The following is a 20330-nucleotide window of genomic DNA, read 5'->3' as shown; positions in this document are numbered from 1 at the left end:
TTGGTTCAAGTGTCCACAATTTAGAAATATGACATCGTAAAGACAACCTTTTCCCGCCATTTTTGCATTTTTAGCGTAAAACAGCTTATTTTCAAGCAGTTTTTCCTTCCGAAAACATAGAGCGCATTCTTGAACAAATAAAATATTTTAATCAGAGATGTATCTAGCCAAGACTAATAAGTGACAAAAAAATTTTTCCTTGTTCAAGCATGCGCTCTATATTTTCCATTCGTAAATATATAAGAAAAATGTCAATTTTTGGCCGATTTTGATTGAATTATAGAAATGGCGTCACTTCTGACGTCATATACTGCCAGTGAGTGCAAAAAAATAAAAAAAAGAAGATGAAAAATATATTTTATATCAACTCTTCTAAAAAATTAGTTCAAATTTTATTGTACCCGAAACACTTAAAAAATGGCGAATTATGGAGGCCATATTTAACTCTTATCATATATAGTTCTTTAACCCAATTTTAATTGAACTTTTATTTCAAATTACGTGAATTTTTTTCAAGTGCGTTTAAACAACGCCACCTTTTCATACGTATAATCTGAACCTACATGTATCAGATGTACTACCCTCGGGTAATCGTGAGTTAACCCAAAATCCCGATTCGATTATATTTGAAAAAAAAAAAAACAACAACAAAAATCACCTACCCAAAATAGTTGATTACAATTACCTCGTAAAAGAAGTATCACATTTATTGAATGATTCATAATTCCCATATTTAATCTACTGATCTACTGATCCTACTGAAGTTGTCTGTCGATTCTTCTGACGTTGTCGATCCTACTGACATTGTCTCTCAATCGTACTGACATGTTCTGTCTTACTGACATTTTCTTTCCTACTGCCATTAATTGTCAATCCTACTGATATTGACTGGCAATCAGACTAAAATTGACTGTCTATCCGACTGACATTTTCTGTTGATCCTACTGACAATATCTGTCTATACTACTAATTTTGTCTGTCGATCCTACTGACATTGACTGTCGGTCCTACTGACATTGTCAATCCTACTGACATTGTCAATCCTACTAACATTGTCTGTAAATCCAACTTACATTGTCAATCCTGCTGACAATATCTGTCTATACTACTTATATTGTCTGTCGATCCTACAGACATTGTCTGTCTATCCCATTTACATTGTCAATCCTACTGACATTGTCTGTCGATCCTTCTAACATTGCCAATCAATCCTACAGACCTTGCTTGTCGTTATGGTTGAATTAATTTCACGATGAAAAAGCAGTCTTTGATAAAATGAAGCACTCTTCGACAAGTCATTAATGTAAAACCTGACATACGGATACATTTTTGTTAACTCCGTGCACCAGATAATATTTATACACGGGGAAAAACTAGGTACAGTTTCAGTAATATTTTGCCGTGTTTTAGAGTGATTTTTAAAAATATCACAATAAATTGAAATATAACGTTTATTTACACGAGAATACCTGTAAAGTCAGAATTAGGCTGATTAGGCTCTCACAAGGTTAATTATGAAGTCACAAACAGTGAACTTTGAAACGGTCCACGATGAAACTCGCATAATAACTTGATCATGTGATATTACATAAAAATAAGTTTATTTCGTTGTGAGCGACGGCTGCGGACACATTTTTCTCTTAGAATAATTATAAAAAAAAATGTGACTTTTTACATCGCTTTTGACCAAATCTTAGAAATATGCCAAAATGTTGAAGTTATAATTATTTTTTGAAACAATATAAAAGTGTATTACTTTACATACACACACATGTTCAAAATGTTATATGTGTATTTTCATGAGATTTTAAGAACTTTTGAATTTTAGAGCACATATTGAAAGAAACTGTACCTTATTTGAAGTTTAACCATCAAAAGGTGACTTTGATTATAATTTACCGCCACAGGACTCATGAAATAGTTCCTAAAAATAAACAGGGTTAAATATTTCGGTCGTGAATTAGCAAAGCCTAAATTAAAAATTCTTTTTTTACGTTCTTAATCGATTTGAATATAACTAACTGCTTCTAAACAGAGAAGTTTTCTTTTCTTTTTTTATATCTGTCAATAACGGAAAGGAAAATTGTTTTTTTTAGAGCCGTCTTATCTGGAATTTCCAGGATTTCAAAATGAAGATATGTGGATAGAATTAAAAATGTCCTTATATCGGTCGTTTTATATATAAGGTAATAAGGTATCACAGACTTTGATTCTTTCAATTAGCCCCAAAAACACAGTCATACGCGCTGTTTCGTAACTTTACTATATGGGCCGCCTAGACCGGTCGCTTGAGGAAATTAATTGATGCAACGAGCATCAAATCTTTGATTATAAATGATACGTTGGCAAACACCATCTGTCAAAGATAAAAACAGGTATCTTCGAGGGTTCCCCCGGCAAGCTTTGATTCCGGAAATTAAATTTTATTAGAGTAGGATGTCGCTGCTAAACCATGACCGTTAACTGAACATATCATTCTCAGAAAAATTGGTTGATTAATAACCTGATATTTTGCAGCACTATAAAGAATGTATTAGCGTCTGTAAGCACGGAATATTGTTCTTTGATGACAAATGATCATTTCCTCGTTTTCTTCGCTAGTAAAGGAAATTGTGCAAACTTCCGCCAAACCTGTGTTCTATCTAATGAATAAATCAAAAAGGCAAAATTTGGTATCAAGTATTTTTCAAACGGAATATATCAATGTATTTTTGTCTTTGGTTTGTTGATTAAATACGAATTCCACCTACAACCATCAGGAATGACCCATCTCTATGTATAGACCTGATTAACTCTGCCCAAAAACAGACCGCTTTTGGTATCAGTCTATCAAAAACTTTTCCCTGTTGCCAAGCACACATAGAGCACGTGGTAACCCTTAGTTACCGACAACGAGCACTTGGATTGCGTCTGCTAGTTGAAAAAAAGGTGTCGCTTCAAGAAACGTAAGTGTGAAAGTTTGTTGTAAAATTACGTCACTACAATATAATTACGTAAGTGTAAAAAAATTTGTTGTGAAATTGCGTCACTGCAATATAATTACGTATGTTAATTACGCTTGTCCCTTACCACCCATCACATGTGTAATGTTTTTATATTTGCCCTATTTCTTTACTTTTTAGTGATTTATTATGCTTTTTCAAGTACTTGCTTCCGATAGTCGAGGAAAGTGTCACTTTGGTTTTAATCAAAAATAGTAAGAATACAGGTTCGAACCTCACAAGATATAAACTAAGCGCATTACCGCTTTGCGGGCGATATAAAAAGTAAATTTTTATCGACAAATACCGAGTGTTTGTCAAAAGACACCTAGACACGATTTGAGATCAACATTTTACTTGTTATTTTTCATGATTAAAATAGTTGACTTGTGCATTTTGAATGATTGACAAAAATCTAAATCTTAGAAGTCAATTGCAAGTTACAACAAGATACAAAGGCAAGAAATCATTGTTATGTGAACAATGATTGAGTCTTATATTTGTCTACAAATTATTTAAAATGAAGACATTGCCATTTGTTTACAATATGGTAAACAAGATGAACTCAATCCGTTCATAAATGCATATGTAATATTATCAACTAAACAAAGCGAAATTTGATTGAAAATTATACCATTAAAATACATAGGTAAACAATAACAAGACCTAAGCTTTGTTTACAAAATAAAGAATTTCAAAACGTATACCTTGCTTTTAACTATCCACAATCTAAATTCTCGTTTCATGCGTACCTGACCTGAGGCAACGTTTTAAAGGCATCTATATCTGTTCCATGTGATTTTCTTTTGTTAGTTGTAGTAAAGAAACAATTATTTTCAACCATCTATATAGTTGCATGTTTGAATTGCTGAATATTGAATTCGAATGGTTAATTAAGTTGATTTGTTCCACAGAGTTAATGCGCAAAGACACGTTCACAGCATGACGGACAGACAAAGGACAGCGATTGCGTAAAAATCAGATAATTCATTTTAAGTTTTCGTAAATATATTCTTGGGCAATTTTTTTTAGCTTAGAGCACTAGTTCATGATGTACGCTGATAATAAAAGAGTGAAGATATGATTCATAAGTCATATGAATCGATCATCAATGCGAATCTAGAGGGATCAACGATAGACAGTGGTGGGCGATTTAATAAAAAATTATGTAACTTAAAAGTACATCTAATCTATATCATATTCTGAAGGTCTGGATATATCATAAAGAATCCTTCGTATTCAGTTATGCAATGCAGAAATTTTTCAAAAGAAATTATAAACTTCGCTTTCATCCACATCCACCTACCCCCCCCCCCCCCCCCCTAGACCTGACGATTTCAATGACGTCTTCTCAATATTTTCAAAGACAAAAAAACTATCTAAAAATCATGGAGAACTTTGTAATTAGATATATTGAAACGAGGAAAGTTATGATACATCGCACCAGTTCAAGTTACATTAGTATCATTAATCTTCATTAATATTTTCATTTTAAACACGTTTCAAAGTGGAGAGAAGACCCAGAGACAACAAAATTATTTAAAATCAGCCATAAAAAAGTAGGATTTTTCATCAATTGCGTCGAATAGCATAACATGATATCAATCATTTGTCTACCCATTCCATGTCCAACAAGAACCAATTTATAACGATTATAATTCGAAAATTGTGCAAAGTTAATCGATGAAAATTTCACTGTGCGCCCAGATTCCTGCCGCATCTGCATCTTAAGCGCCCACTTTTTTCGTTCTACGTAATAAAATTCAGGGTCACTGCATATTTTCATTTTCATGACCTATTTCATGCAGGAATAGTAATCATATTCCGGTCTTTGTGTGTTCACATTACAAAGGGCCGAAGATTCCGGCATGATTTATTTTCCACGTGTTACTGCTTTGATATACAATGTACTGGTGTACATTGTAGGTCTCTCAGAATCAGTGCGGTCATTATACAATATTTTTACCGGTGCCGGTGTACGCCTGCATTGATTGAGCTTTATTAGAAAGGAAAATTTTCACTGATAGTAAACTCAAAATGGATATGGATGTACATTGGAAACCGTTCCGTGTGTTCAACTATTTAACGGATGTATGTGTTAACCTTATTCTTTGCTACCTTAATGTAACGGTTAAGGATAATTCGAAGAAAAAAAATATAATATACAGTGCTTGCTTATTGGTTTTCATATGAATGTTTATTGTTTTTTTAAGACTTCGAGAAGGAAATACGAGCAGATGGAGAAGTTAGAAGAAGCGGCAACCAATTGTAGGAAGGTGATAAAAAGTTTCGTGTACAACGGTTCCACTAATAATGGTAAGTGACCATAAAGACCTGAATAGTAACAGCGATATTTGTTCATTTGTACAACGGTTCCTGTAATAGAAGTAAAAGAACGCAATAACCTTAATAACGTAGAAAAATGATGTTCCATGTACCTTAAATTATATACATGCATAATATGTGACTACTGATATGTCTCATTTTAAAAAATTCCACCTTAATTTATTCCATATTAGATGTTCCTACTTCCGTGATATTAAAATTCGACGTAACACGGGCGTAATTGCGCAACCATAACTAATGCAGAATTTTACAGTTTTGCAGATATTGATGCTCGCAATATGAATATAACTTTGCTATTTTTAAAATCTGGTTAGCGGTTACTTTTATCAATTACTTTTGAGAAGAAATAAAAAAAATGCTCTTATTTTCTTTATATAAATGAATGGGATTTTAATTTTAGATTTTTTTTTTCATAACTACACGCATTTTCATTAAAAAGAAGGAATAATGAGATATTGCAGATTACGCGCCTAGCATGGCTCGTCAACTGAAGTATAAATGCACCAAAAGATCTCTGTAGAAGGGAAGAAAGGAATGTCAAGAAAGAAAAAAAAGTGTTGTGTATGAAAAGAATACCGTTCGTGTATGTGACGGGGGGGGGGGGGGGTTAATTCAGTAAATTTATGGAAATTGGTGCGAAAGCTGTAAATCTGACAACAAGTTAAATACACACAGACACTCGAAATTAATGTGGTGAATTAATGACTGAGAGAGAAGCAGATGGTGCTGGAATCTGTATACGACTATATTAAGGAAGCCATTAATTACACTGCTGTGTAGTCTGCACAGTTTTATATATGTACATATATATGTATATCACTGATAATTAATGTACAATCCGATCATTGCCCTGTGTAAGATGAAAAAACCATACACTGAACCAAAGTTTTATGTGTCCACCTAATATTAGGTATTGATCATATATATGAAATAAACAAATGCGTTCGTCTTGCCTGTTGGGTGTCTGATTTTCATCCTACATGCAAATAGTTCTTAAAACGATGTAGCGATCTTGACCTCTGATTGTTACCCGATAATTTGACCTTTGCTCCGGATATCATGAACACTTCCGGTTTGGAAGAGTTTCCTCCAGAGCTTTTAGATTCTTTTTGTTTGTCGATGGAATCGACAATACGCTTACAGCATTGACAAATTATGTTAAAGAAGCTTTTTATACTAATTGCCAAATATTTAAAACAAATTCGGGGACGAAATGAACAGTAGATTGAGAGTAAGTACGATTTGTCGTGAGAACAATTGTGACACCAACATTCTAATTCATGGCTCTTAGACGACTAGTATTTCTCTTCTCAATGGTACTTCAAAGAATTGTAACAACCGTGTTTTAGATATTATTACTAATTATTAGGTAACAAACTGATTGACTGCGGAAATATATTGGGTTGATAATTCTCATCACTTGAGATTTTTTTTCCATAATAATCGATGATCTTCAAAATCCCGGCGTGTAAAAGTTGCCGTACATCTCCTACAATTTATCAAAGTCGATCTTTTCAAAATTCTAATTCTCACCTTTCAAATTATCTTAGAAAATCATTGATGCGCCTTTGTTCACTTTTTTTTCGCTATATTCAACTTTTAACGTTTTCGCCTTTCCTTCTCAGGGGTTTAGGAAAAACTTGTCGCTACTATTTTATTTTGTTTCAGACACAACGTGGCGTCAATTAAAAGGGCAACTACTCCAATTTTAAAGTATTTTCAAAGGACAACTACTACAAATATTTTAAGAACATTCTGAACGGTTTATATATATAAGAAAAACTATTAATATAATGAAATGTCGAGATGAATTTCGAAGCATCGACCATATTGCGGATTATTAATATTCTCAACGGACGGACAGAGAAATATATTCGGCAGTCACGTGTCATATTGAAACCAATGAAAGTGTGACATTTTAATCCGAGGGAAAACAATAATATGTATTGTAACTGAACGACAGAAAGGTCGATAAAGCACCTTTAATCATTTTTTTTTTTCATTTTTCTTTTCGAAATATTTAGTTGAAGTTTTAAAATCGACGAGATGCCCCCTTTTCTGTCTCATTGGGTTTATATAAAAAACACAAAAAATAAAAAAAAAAACACAGGGTTTTAATGATTTTTTTTTTGGGGGGGGGGTGTATTTTAAGGAATATTTCAAACGACATCCCACAAATTCGCGAAAATTTATTTCTCATTACTTTTCATTAATTTATTTTAATGATAAAAAACTACAGTTGACATTTTGAAAATAAAATCAGGACAGCAAGACAGTTTTATGATTATTTTTTTTACAAATGGTTTACAAACTAATTTAGAATAAACGATTCAGGTCTGCATATATTTGTGTTCATAGTATATTTCAGGCATGCATTAGATAAGGAACCATCAGAACGTTACCCTCGCCTCATTAAGCCATGCACTCTAATTGAAATGATATTCCATTAATTAACACACAACACACTGTTACAGTGACAACGTTATAGAATGGGGGACAAGATTTAACAAAAACAAACTAAAAACGGCAGCAAATTACTCTGTGGTGAATATAATAATCTTTCTCCATATAAAACTTTGAACCGCGACTAATCAAGCATCCACAGATTCACTCGTTGTTGTGATTCAGACATGAGTGGGCTTAATTTTTAAGAGGCTTACACCGATCGATGTTTGTATCCCTCACTTGGACCCAGATGTGCCCCTGGAATTTGTTTTATATCCTAGTTTTTACCAAAATTTCATTCTCGTTTTTTTGACATCCTCTGAGTGTTTTTTTTTTATAACTGCACGCAATGGATGGCGGATTTCAGCCAATTTACTCCTTACGTCTATGTGCTCTTAGTGAACAGTATTTTCGTAAGTACCGTTGTTTTTTTGTTTTTTTGTTGAAAGTCCAGAGTCTAACTTATACCAGTTTTAGAATTTTTGAAACGATGTCCTTTAATCGATAATAAAACTCCCTAGGGAATTGGGGTTTTATTCTCAGACTCTTTTTTAGGGGGGGGGGGGTGGGGGGTGGGGGGGTATTATCTTATTTTTTTATTTGGAGTGGGAAGGGGACATCATTAGTAACGCATAATAAGGGGGACTCTTTTTTTTTCCTAATGAAAAAAATGCCGACATTTGATTTAAACTTAAGAGGGCTTGACGGTGATAACTATTTTAAGACTATACTTACATCTACCTCTTTTCGAGTTCTGTGCAAAGAAACAGGAAAATGTGAAAATTCTTTAACAACAACATATTTTCTCTACAAAGAACTTGTTTATGGTCCAAAATGTCATATTTAATTTGAAACTTTTGGCAGATCCTTCTTAATGTGACATGCCGGTGTAAATAACTTCCGGGCATGTTGGCATTCTCGCAACAAAAAAAAAAAACAACAACAACAAAAAAACCAAACAAACAAACAAACCAGCATACTTACACGTGTGCCTAGCGAGTACTGTGTACTTTAAGAGTACAAATTGAATTTATAATATACATTTGTACCATTTCTAATTTAAGCAATAATACACACCGAATTTACATTTTGATTGTACATAAATTCATACAAAATTAAATTTCCTGCATACTTTGAAAGAGAGAGAATTGTGATGTATATTTATCACACACACAATAAGATGAACATGAATCAAGCGTGTACTGGTTTTTATAATTTGATTCAGCTTCAGTACAGGATCAGTGCAGTTTGTTTTCATTTTTATAATTCCATCCGTGTTTAGGTAATGAACATATATCGGAACGATGGTAGAAACAATTCAATAAACATTCAAGAAAATGTTAACTCTCAAGTCAAAATTTGCCTCTAAAGCACTGGGACCAGAAACATATTTTATCAATTCAAATGGAATCAATAATTTCCGATCAACTATTATACTGTTAGGTAATACACTTGCCGGATAATTATGCCAGTGCCAAGGTGGCATTTTTGCAGCCGTCTAAGCTACATATATCGAAAAATTCAAATATGCCATATGATAGACAATTGCTTCGAGATTTTAAAACAACCTTTGTTATCATTGTATCTCACCTATCAGGTGAGATATTTACCTTTCAAAACTAAATTCCTACAGGAAAATAATTTTTCTCATAGGAAAATCAATACTCCTATAGGAAATTTGAAAATTCCTATCGGAATACAATAACTTTCTATAGGAATTTCAAATCCGATAGGATTTGATAAAATCCGATAGGAAGGTTTAATTTCCTATGGGAAAACTACCTGTCTGAGTCAAATTCCTACAGGAAATAGCTTTCTCCCATAAAAAATATAATTCCTATAGGATATTTTGAAAATCCTATAGGATTGTCAATATTTCCTGTAGGAGAATCGTTTCTCCTATGGGAATTATCATTTTCCTATGGGATATTAATTTTTAAAGGTAAATATCTCACCTGTCAGGTGTAACACACTAAAAACAAAAGTGGTTATATACTCTCAAGACAATGGTCTATCATTTGGTATATACATATTTTAACGAAACTGCATCTTAAGCGGGTGCAAAAATGCCACCTTGGCACTGGCATAATTATCCGGCACTGTGTTTTAAATAAATCTTTTTTTTATCAAGATGTACTTAATGATTATGTAATCGAAAACTGCATGAAAATTCCACGATTAGTCGATTGTAATAAAAAATATTTTGAGGTCAATTTATCTCAATTAATAGATATAAAAAAAGTAAATAATCTATTATTAGATTCTGTACATATAGATTCAAATACAGTCAAATATAGTATTTTCGGATCAAATGATGTACCTGCAGATTCATGCGGTATTCCAGTGGAATTAATTTTCCGTAATTGTAAATACTGTATGCATAGATTCAACTGATATTGAAGTGGGGGAAATATACGTACAGTCATGTAAGTCAATCATCTAGTGGAGTAAATATGATCTGTGTGTATATATATATATATATATATATATATATATATATATATATATATATATATATATATATATATATATATATATATATATATATATATATATATATATATATATATATATATATATATTCATCTACATTTGCAATATATTTAGTGAGATAATCATTTCATTGTCAAATCAAGTTGATGTGGATTCAACCGATATTCAAGCGGATTTACTTTTCTGTCCGCAGGTCTGTACTGTGAGCCTGTGTGGGATAACATCATGTGTTGGGAGGCCACGGCAGCCGGTACTGTGGCAACGCAAAGATGTCCGACCTATATCCAGGGTCTACAAACCGACGGTAGGTGCTCAACACGCATGCGCGACTCGTAAAACATTTGATCGTGAAATTACTTTTAAGCTCAAGCTAGAGATAATGATACAGTGGCGGGAATAGAAATTGTTCCAATTTTCCGGGAGTGGTTAGGAGAAAGGGGGGTAGGATATGCCGAGAAAGAGTATAAGGCCTCATTTTGGCAACTTCACCGAATATAATTAGTCTGAATTTCCAGGGGTGTCCGGGCCCTGTAGATCAGCGGATGTAATGAACAATGGTTAAATGAATCAGACACATTTAAATATATAACGTTTATGAGAATATGGAAATATTTCAGGACACGCGAAACGACACTGTACGGAGAACGGAACTTGGTTCATTCCGCCAGGACGGAATGTCAGCTGGACAGACTTTGGAGACTGCATCAAAAACAACAAACAACTCACATTCTCACCGGAGACGCAGGTTAGTTAGAGCAAAAGTTCGAAAACTAAAAAGATGACTCTGACAGCGGTACTTGTACAGTGCTTGATTGCTCTGAGATTGGTTCCTTAAAGGGACAAAAATACAAAAAAGCTTTAAAAAGCATAGTGTAAAATTATTTTTCTAAATTTTATACAAGTACTATGCTTTAATAATTGCTATAGGAAATAAGTTGAACTCGTTCTAAGTTTAAATTTGATGTTGACGTTTCGCCAGAGTCGTTTTTTTTACTGGATTATGATATTTTGCACAAAGCGTGTAACTGTTTGGTTCACATCTGGTTGCAACAGTATAACATCGGGTACAGCGTGTCGCTGTATTAATGATTACTATGTCATGTTGTAAATTTTGTATTTACTGCCACCCGGTAAATTCAAAATTTACAACATGACAACTATAGCAAACGATATCAGTTATCGTTGCATGACTATTCTGGTTTAATCGGGTTCGGTGTGGTTTTAACCATGTTTCACTGTACTATGATGTTGTTAAAGGACCATCTAGTTCGCATCCGGGTTTTATATAGCCTCGGGTACGGTGTATCCGACTTTTATATGATTATTTCAATTACAGTTTAACCAGCTTTATATGACATCGTATACAGTGCAACCGCTTTTATATAACATCAGGTCAATGAAACATGCTTAAATATAATACCGGGTACAGTATAACCAGCTTTTAAATAACATGGGGTACAGTTTAACCTACTTGTATATATCATCGGGTGCGGAGTATCCAGCTTTAATATAACATCGGGTACAGTGTAGCCAGCTTATATATAACATCGGGTACGGAGTGTCCAGCTTTTTTATTAAATCATTACAGTGTAACCAGCTTATTTATTACATCGGGTACGGTGTAACAAGTATTATATTTCATAGGGTATAGTGTATCTAGCTTTTATATAACATCGGGTACAGTTTAACCAGCTTTTATATATTATCGGGTACGGCAGATCGCTGTTCAACTGTATTATGTTTTTTCTTGCAGGACCATCTGGTTCGTATCAGGCTGATATATAACATCGGGTACGGCGTCTCGCTATGTTCTCTCGTGGTGGCTGTCTTCATTATGCTTTGCTGCAGGTAACTGAGACTGGACTTCTTTATCTATCTCATTTCTGTATCTCAATCCTATATCTCTTCTGTATCTCACTTGTCAGACTCAATCCTAATGTCATTGAGCAGGGTCTTTCATTTATCTCACTCAAATCCATTCTGTGAGATCCTCGACTAACGTCATTATAAAGCGGCAGTTTTTTAAGTGCGTAGCCTACAGATTGTAAAAATATTATTTCCAATGTCTGAATTGTGGCCCTTTTTTAACCTTTAAGTTACCAGTTTGATCATGCGATCTTTTTGTAAAGTGAAAATCTCGTAAGATGTTCAAACAAGTCTTTACACCTTTTGATATATCTTATTTCACAAACAATAAAAATTAAAATCATCCAAAAACAGATCAAATCATGTCATTATACATGTATATATATATATATATATTTTTTTTTAGAATTTTGAAGGATCTAAAGAAAGCAAAATTTTACTCAAAGTATTCTCAACACTTAAACAAGTACTTACAGTTGCAATTATGTGTACACGTTAATGTAATAATTGTATTATTTAACGACATTAACACTATCACATATGAATTATTTGTTAGGATTTTTGATGATGATTTTTAAAGTCAGCTAAAACTGTCTTGAATTATCACAAGCAGTTCAATAAGTGTTGTAACAACTATATTTTTATGAAAACAACCTTGTAATTAATGTCGATAATGCTGATTACAACTGAACGTTTTGAAATAGCATTGCGTTTAGCATTAGCAGCGCAAGATTTACGATACCATTATGATACCATTCTAAGAGTAAACTTATCTCCTTGAGAAAAAAATCTCTACATGAAGATATTAGTAAAATTTAAAGCTAAAACACGTGGATTTTCCTTTACTGATTGCAGAATATAGATCTACATTTTCAACTGTCTTCGTCTACGATACATGTAACATTATGAATCAATTTTGTAGCCTATCACCCAAATAATTTCATAAAAAGCTAAGCGACATAAAAATGGGCGTGTCTTATAGCATTACTGGATCGCGGTATTGGCTGCTCCGCGTAGTAATACATAGCATGTGCTACATGTAAAAAAAAATAGTGATTTTTAAATGTTTTAAACTGTAGAAATTGGAAATAATGTAAATATAAGTAATGAGAAATCATTCTTGTAATATTATGAGGTGATAATTTCGGTCGGACAGTGGTCAAATCAGTCTATCATTGAGCCCTTCGGACTTTATTGGATTTGACCACGCCCCGACCGAAGTGATACCCTTTTCCTTAATTAAGGCCAAATATTTTTAGGCAGACTCAGATGTCTTAGTTAATTTGTTGACCAGCTATCATGTAATGTACTACTGTCAAACTATCATATCTTGCTTTACACGTTCAACGTTTGAGAAATATGAGGTCGTTGCTCTCAGTGTAATTTTGATGTAGATTTGTGGTAAGGTCTCCATTAAAAATGACAAGTTATGTAAAGCGGTGACACACAAAAAAATCTCATTACTCTAAAATCAACGTAAACAAAACAATGTTTCCAAAAAATACCAAACCGTTCGCGCTCTAAATTTTCATTAGAAACCACTTGTTTAAAGATTTTATTTTTTGTTTCAAGATGTATGTGGCATCTCCATATTCAGGCATTTTCTGTCGTCCGCAGCAAGTTAATTGATGGAAAATTCTCAGCAAATGTTATTAAATCTAATATGAATTTGGAAATCTAAAAATATCATAAATATTGATTTAGTGAAAAACTTGTCCATATGATTATTTGTTAAAGAAATATTGGCTCGATCTATTAGACTTTTCTACTCTTCCTAACTTGATCTTGCTTATGTACATTGTATTTTGTAAATAATTGTGTTATTTTGTGCATCATGCACCATTGATATGGTCTGAGAGACAAACATTTATTGATTCATTCTTCTGATATACTGTCGATATACTGTCTTTCAAAATTTACCATAAAGTCAATCAATATGGTTTGATATATTTTTTGTTTTTTGTATTTTGCAATGGTAAACAAAAGTTTTCTGATTATATATTGCATTGTATAGTTCAAACTATTATAATTCTCTCTACAAGTTATCTAAAATTGACCTATTTTTGATCAAATAATTCTGATGAACAAGTTCTAAACTATAATTTGTCTATTATCACTGATGCTGGTGGTAACTTATATGCGGTGAAAGATCAATATAATTTTTTTTGTTAAATATGCTCTCTGGAATTAATTTGAGTATTTTTCAAATGATTCTGATCGCGTATCAGCCAGACATTTCAAAATGTATTCGATAGTTTACTGACAAAAATATTGCAAAACGACATCTTCCATCTCACTGAAACTTTACTTATATGAAGATATTGGTCTAAAAAAGATGAAACGTTTAATACATTCCCTCTGTTTCAATACATATTTAAAATTTGTGGTTGTTTATCTTCTAATGAGGTTGAACTTTTTTTAACCTGATTTTGAAAAACTTGAGCGAAGGTCATCCTTAAGGTGTAAAGTATAGCTGAAGGTCAGACTATACGTTTCTCACTTTTATATAACTTTTCCAGTTTTACTGCGACTTTTTACATAAACAAATTACAAATTTTTCTCCAATCGAAGAAATTCATAGAAAGGGATGAAATCCCAGATTATTTTTATTGGAACTCTTTATTACGAGGAGATACAAGGCAGATGCTTGCGGAACGTGTCGTCTGACATTAAAGCGTTGTTTTATTGTAGAAAACTGTCGTCTAAAAGTAACACATTACACATTAACCTATTCATCGCCTTCATCCTGAGAGCCATCATGTCCTTCCTGAAGGAGAGCCTATTCGTGGACGGGCTGGGGCTGGAAAAAGACCTCAAAAACGTCAACGGGGTGTACCGATTCCGAGAGGACGTGACGGTGGGTATTATTAGTTTAGTTACATGGTTTGTAGTTTGACCTAATATGATTTATACATGGTCAGTGAATTCCGCATGGGGCGAGAGCGGAGCTCTTTTTATTCTTAAATTTATACCGAGTAATCAACCATAAGAAAATTTAAGTCGATGTTCGGCGTGACCGAGCGATAATAGATTTTACTCAAGTACTTGTTGATACACTAGTATTTACTTTTTTGCAGTTATCCTTTTAGGCTACCTTATGAACCATCAATTGTTTGATATGATTGTATATTCCTTATCAAACGCAAGCAATTAATATCAAATACCAACTTTTGCGAATTCTACAATCTTGCTTTTATTGAAACAATGATAGAATTTTGGTTTTCCCTATTTTCATATTTTTGTGATTTGATGCAGAACAGTGGAAACGCGGAATTAAGTACTCGCGTATGATGAGGAATACTGTACAGTTGTACATATATGTCAATTATTCAGGGCTCTATATAAATATATCTTCCTTTATTAATGCATTATGCATGTCATTTTTAAGTCTAGACTGAAGTACAAATAGGATGGACTTTTATACTCTTTTTTTTTATTAAACTGAATGCAAATGGACAAACACATTAACTAGTTACCATGTTAATTCACTTAATTCAAATTTAATTGCGATGACGCTTAATCTTCATTAATGTAATTCGTGAATGTTCTGTTTTTATCTTAAGAGAAGTAGTTCCCTGCTATGTTAATGTTATGTATTAAGTAAGAATAATGCCAAAATATTAAACAGTAATAAATCCACAAGTATCTACTTAGAATTTTTTTATGTAACCAAAAAGCAGGAGCCATGCAATGTTCAGGATTTTTCTTTTAAAAGTGGCACGGTGACTCAAAATAGATGTTTTACTTTTTGATTATAACATCGGGAAAAAAAATAGCTACCCGAGATTTCATCATACGGAAGGTTTCGCGCATCATAAGTCATCACCTATTAATTAACAAGTCATTAAATCTTATCCGGAAATTTCACATGTAAACAAACCGATTTGTTTTGGACATTGATTTAGTGTCATGTGATTGCGATTTCTGTCTAAAAATAGTTACAATGTGATTCACACACTGAAAAAAGAATTAGAAGCTATTCGATGACTGTGGTAAGAAATATGCATTGATAGAGGATGCATCTTAATAAATATATAGTTCTTGAAGACATCATGTTTCCATGAGAGGTTTCTGGCCCATGATGCATGTCACGCTGCAGTATTTACATTCCCCTGCGCTAATTGCGTGGCTATGAAGCGGAAGGAAAACTCAAAATTTTCATGTTGGCTAAACGCGTAATTCTATTTTTTTCTTTTTAATATGATTTATTTACCTTTGAACACCGTAATTTTTTAAAAGTTTATCTTTTCATATGATATATAAAATATGTGGAAATCGAGTAAAAATTCGATAGTTGCTGAATCATGGGTTTGTGCGTCACCATGTCCCTTTTACCATTAGATAACACACAATCAATCTATCAATTTCGCTATCATTGCGCTATAACTTTTTTTCGTTAACAGCACTGGGAGTGCAAACTGCTATTCACTGTGTTTGTATACACTATATCTGCGTGCGCAATGTGGATATTTATGGAGGCCCTGTATCTGTATATGATGGTATACAACACGTACTTCACAGAGAAGCACGGGGTCCAACTCTACGTCGTGTTCGGGTGGTGTGAGTAAACTTTCTGGAATACTGTGGAGTCATCATTGTTCGCGGGGGACCAATGTTCGTGGCTTTCGAGGGTAACCCTTGCCCACGAATTTACATCCTTATTTACACAATTATTTTTTTTTTAAATTTATTAGAATTATCCTGAATACACTACCAACGAAATTACGTCCCCACGAACCAGGAAAATTTTGGCTACCCACAAACATTCACCCCCACGAATAAAAATAATTCCACTGTAGTTGTACAACAAACTCCAGTTCAAAAAGAAAAAAATGTTCAACACTCGCCTATTTTAACAGATTTCGTACCCTTTTTATGCTGTAATATTATTTATGATTTAATCTATTGGTTTCTCGGTTTAAATTTATCTTCATCCATACTTGTAAATTTCCTGGTGGCTCAAATTTCGTGGAAATCGTGGGTACCCCTCATCCACGAATTAATATCCTCCATGAATTGATAAATTAGGGTTATAAAGTCATATTTCTTTTTGTAGTATAAGATAATACACGAATTTACATCCCACGAACCTGTAAAATTTACGCAATCCACGAAAATTGGCCCCCACGAATTTTAATGATTCCACAGTAATTAAAACGTTCTTCTTTTTTGAATCGTCCGTTTGCAATTGGTTCTGTATAAAAACTAGCTATAGTCTAATTCAAAAGATATACAATATCATGTAAACTCCTTTTTTATAGTGCTTCCAGTCGTGTTTGTCATACCATGGGTGGTAGTACGAGCTAAAATGGAGGATATATTGTAAGTAAACCATCATTTTTTTTTTTTGGAAAATCCCTTTTAGCTTCGCTTTGCTAAAAGCAAAGTTCTGGCTGTAGGCATGCACATTGCAAATGTTTCTATAAACAGCACAACTACTAAACACACACACACCCATACACACCAAAAATTAGTAGATAAATGAAAATAGCGTCAAGGTAGAAGCTTACTCTGTACCAAATTGTACAGAGAGCCATTTTTTGTCAAATCTGTTATTTTTTTGTTTTCGTTTTATGAATTACGTGTTTTACTAAAACAAAACATTTGGGCACTTAAACAACGCACAAGAAATTCCATGAACTACTTTATAAAGCATTAATATTCGGTTGCACATCGAAAAAAAGGAGGTGGGGTGAATTTATAACGCTTGTTACAGACAGACAAATTTTTGTTATAGCTGCTTACAAAATTTACTCGATTTTTGATGCTTTGTCGATATTAAAATCATGAGAGAGAGAGAGAGAGAGAGAGAGAGAGAGAGAGAGAGAGAGAGAGAGAGAGAGAGAGAGAGAGAGAGAGAGAGAGATTGCCAGTCCTTACTTTAAAGATATGCATAATGACACACCAAAAAGACCCGGCGTTCAGTACTTCAGTACATTTTTCTTCAACGACATTTTGCTCTTTTTTTTTTAACAACTGCAATTCTATATTACCTTTACATATTGTGTTTTATACCAAATTTGCGTGTATTTCATATCATATAATTTGCTTGTCGTTTCCTATGGGCAATAATCCAGGCTTGTTTGATTGTTTTCAGGTGTTGGAATACAAATCCTAACCCGAGTTATCTCTGGATCATGCGGGGACCGCTCTTTTTAATATACATTGTAAGTTAACGGAGTATGTCGGGTTTTCTCGCGAGTGATGTAGACGTTAAATACATTCCGGTTATTATAGATTTTAAAGGGTGAAATGTGGAAGGCGTTATATATTCTAAACCACTGGTTGCTACGAAGCCATTGATAAGGTATCAGAAAAGGCTTACCAAACTCTTTTGCTGACAAAATAATTCAATAAAAACCTCTTTAAAATAAAGACCAATGTAAATGAAACGTACCAGTATAATATGAAATTTGTTAATGTTTTCAAAACTTATAATATCTGAATTAGATTCAAATGTTAGAAAATGTTAAAAATTGTCCTTTTCCGTCCAATCTTACTAATTTCAAAGACAGCTTACTTTCAGATGTCTTATATTTTGCAAATTGTGTCATTCTTATCTTCTTTAAATCTCTCGCTGTTATGTGCCATGACGTAATAAGCTTTCTTAATAATCATTTTCAGGTAAATTTCCTCCTTTTTCTTGACATTGTGAGAGTTCTATTCATACGTGTTAGGAAGAACCAGAGAGTGTCTGGGGCAAGAAAAGTAAGGTAAGTACCGACGTTAAAGAATCGATGTTTGTGGATACTATAAATTCCTTATTTGACGCGAGTACTTTTTTAAAATTCGGCAATTCCGCTGTAATTTCGCTCGGCAAAATCGCGAGCACCAACTTTTTGTTATGACTTCCTATAGTTTGAAACTGTCTGGAAAATAAAAACATGCTTTAAAAATCCGTGATGGTTGCATCTCGCAATTTTAAGCGGATAATAATGTCTCGAGTTTCATTAGAAATCGACAGTAACCCTCATACGAGGGTCAATCAAAAAATACGAAGACAATGTGGCTGTATATCATATATTTTTCATGAAAGTCATATTTAACAGATTAATCTGTGCACCAACACTTATGTTATTGATATGCGAAGTTTTAGTCCATTTGATAAAACGGTATTTTTGTTACCCCTTTTTAAAAACAACATGTTTTGTCACCACGGCGCGCGGTAACGTTCAAAACATGACGTCAATATTAAACACACACAGTTTATAGATAAACCCCATCTTTATATCACGCTTAGTCTCTTGTGCCTTTCTCCTTACTATTTAAAATTGCTCTAAACCACTTAACATCTTATTTGCACACATTTGTTCGAGAATCATAAGTTATTTCTTCAAAGTTTTCATTTTCTAACCTTCTATATCTTGGTCTACAGTAACGATAACCCTGAACGTCGGTTGACGTTACTTATCTTTTGACCAAATATTTACAGATATTCTACTCTCTTTCGGACTGTTTTATATTCAAAATACAATTACCACCACCCCCACAAAATTTATTACAGTCAAATATAAACTAGCAAATAATTGTTGTGTTATTTTTTGCACCATTGAGCATTTTTACAGCTTGTGTCGGCTTCTTCCTGGGTTAAATCCATTTTGTTTGTACCTCTCGTTGCGCCGTGACGTCCGGCGACGTCGATGTTTTTAGTCAATTCTAAAGAGGACTATCTGTCTTTAGTTACTAATATCTGTTCGACAAAACAATATATCCCGTCATTATTTGGAACATAGAATACCAAGACAAAACCTAATTTGAGGTTTCAATATTATTTGGTTTTAAGCCCAATTTATAGAGATATTACTTTCAACATTATATGGTTTATTGTTGACATAACACAAATTTTGTCCGTGCGCCGTGACCTCATTTTTGCAGGATTAGATTCTAAATAATTCTTAGAAATAAAGGAATTTATTAACTTTTTTTCTTGCAAATTGTTTGAAACTATTGTTAAATTATGTCTACAAAATTTAGTAATGCTATGACGTTAAGTAACATAGCTATGACAAAAGTCTTCGTATTTTTTGATTGACCCTCGTATATTGGTGTTATCAATAAAAATGAAGAAGAACAATTCAATAAAGAAAAGGGAATTAATATTATAATTCTGAATAAAAACAGCTTAGTTTAATTCGATTACTTATACAAGGGTTTGTTGTTTATAGATCGAGGGGCCGGTGCAAAGGATCCCATTTTAAT

General features: G+C 33.2%; 1 protein-coding gene across 4 annotated transcripts in view; it reads left to right on the top strand.

Moving 5' to 3' along the window:
• LOC105340222 (parathyroid hormone/parathyroid hormone-related peptide receptor) overlaps window positions 1–20330 on the top strand; it is a 77685-nt gene that overhangs the window by 49668 nt on the left and 7687 nt on the right. For 3 of the 4 annotated variants that reach the window (XM_034453085.2, XM_034453087.2, XM_034453088.2), the window contains exons 2-10: window positions 5195–5297; window positions 10459–10569; window positions 10883–11010; window positions 12019–12113; window positions 14823–14988; window positions 16535–16691; window positions 17393–17453; window positions 18229–18298; window positions 18756–18844. In XM_034453085.2, the coding sequence (XP_034308976.2) occupies window positions 5195–5297; window positions 10459–10569; window positions 10883–11010; window positions 12019–12113; window positions 14823–14988; window positions 16535–16691; window positions 17393–17453; window positions 18229–18298; window positions 18756–18844 (980 nt within the window). Of the gene's footprint in view, window positions 1–4927; window positions 5073–5194; window positions 5298–10458; window positions 10570–10882; window positions 11011–12018; window positions 12114–14822; window positions 14989–16534; window positions 16692–17392; window positions 17454–18228; window positions 18299–18755; window positions 18845–20330 lie in introns of those variants that run through there. The other variant, XM_034453086.2, reaches the window with a different exon arrangement.

This window comes from Magallana gigas, chromosome 10, assembly GCF_963853765.1.
Source record: "Magallana gigas chromosome 10, xbMagGiga1.1, whole genome shotgun sequence".
Lineage (NCBI taxonomy): Eukaryota > Metazoa > Mollusca > Bivalvia > Ostreida > Ostreidae > Magallana > Magallana gigas.
The sequence above is the reverse complement of the archived record's forward strand: the minus strand, read 5'-3'. Positions and strand labels throughout refer to the sequence as shown.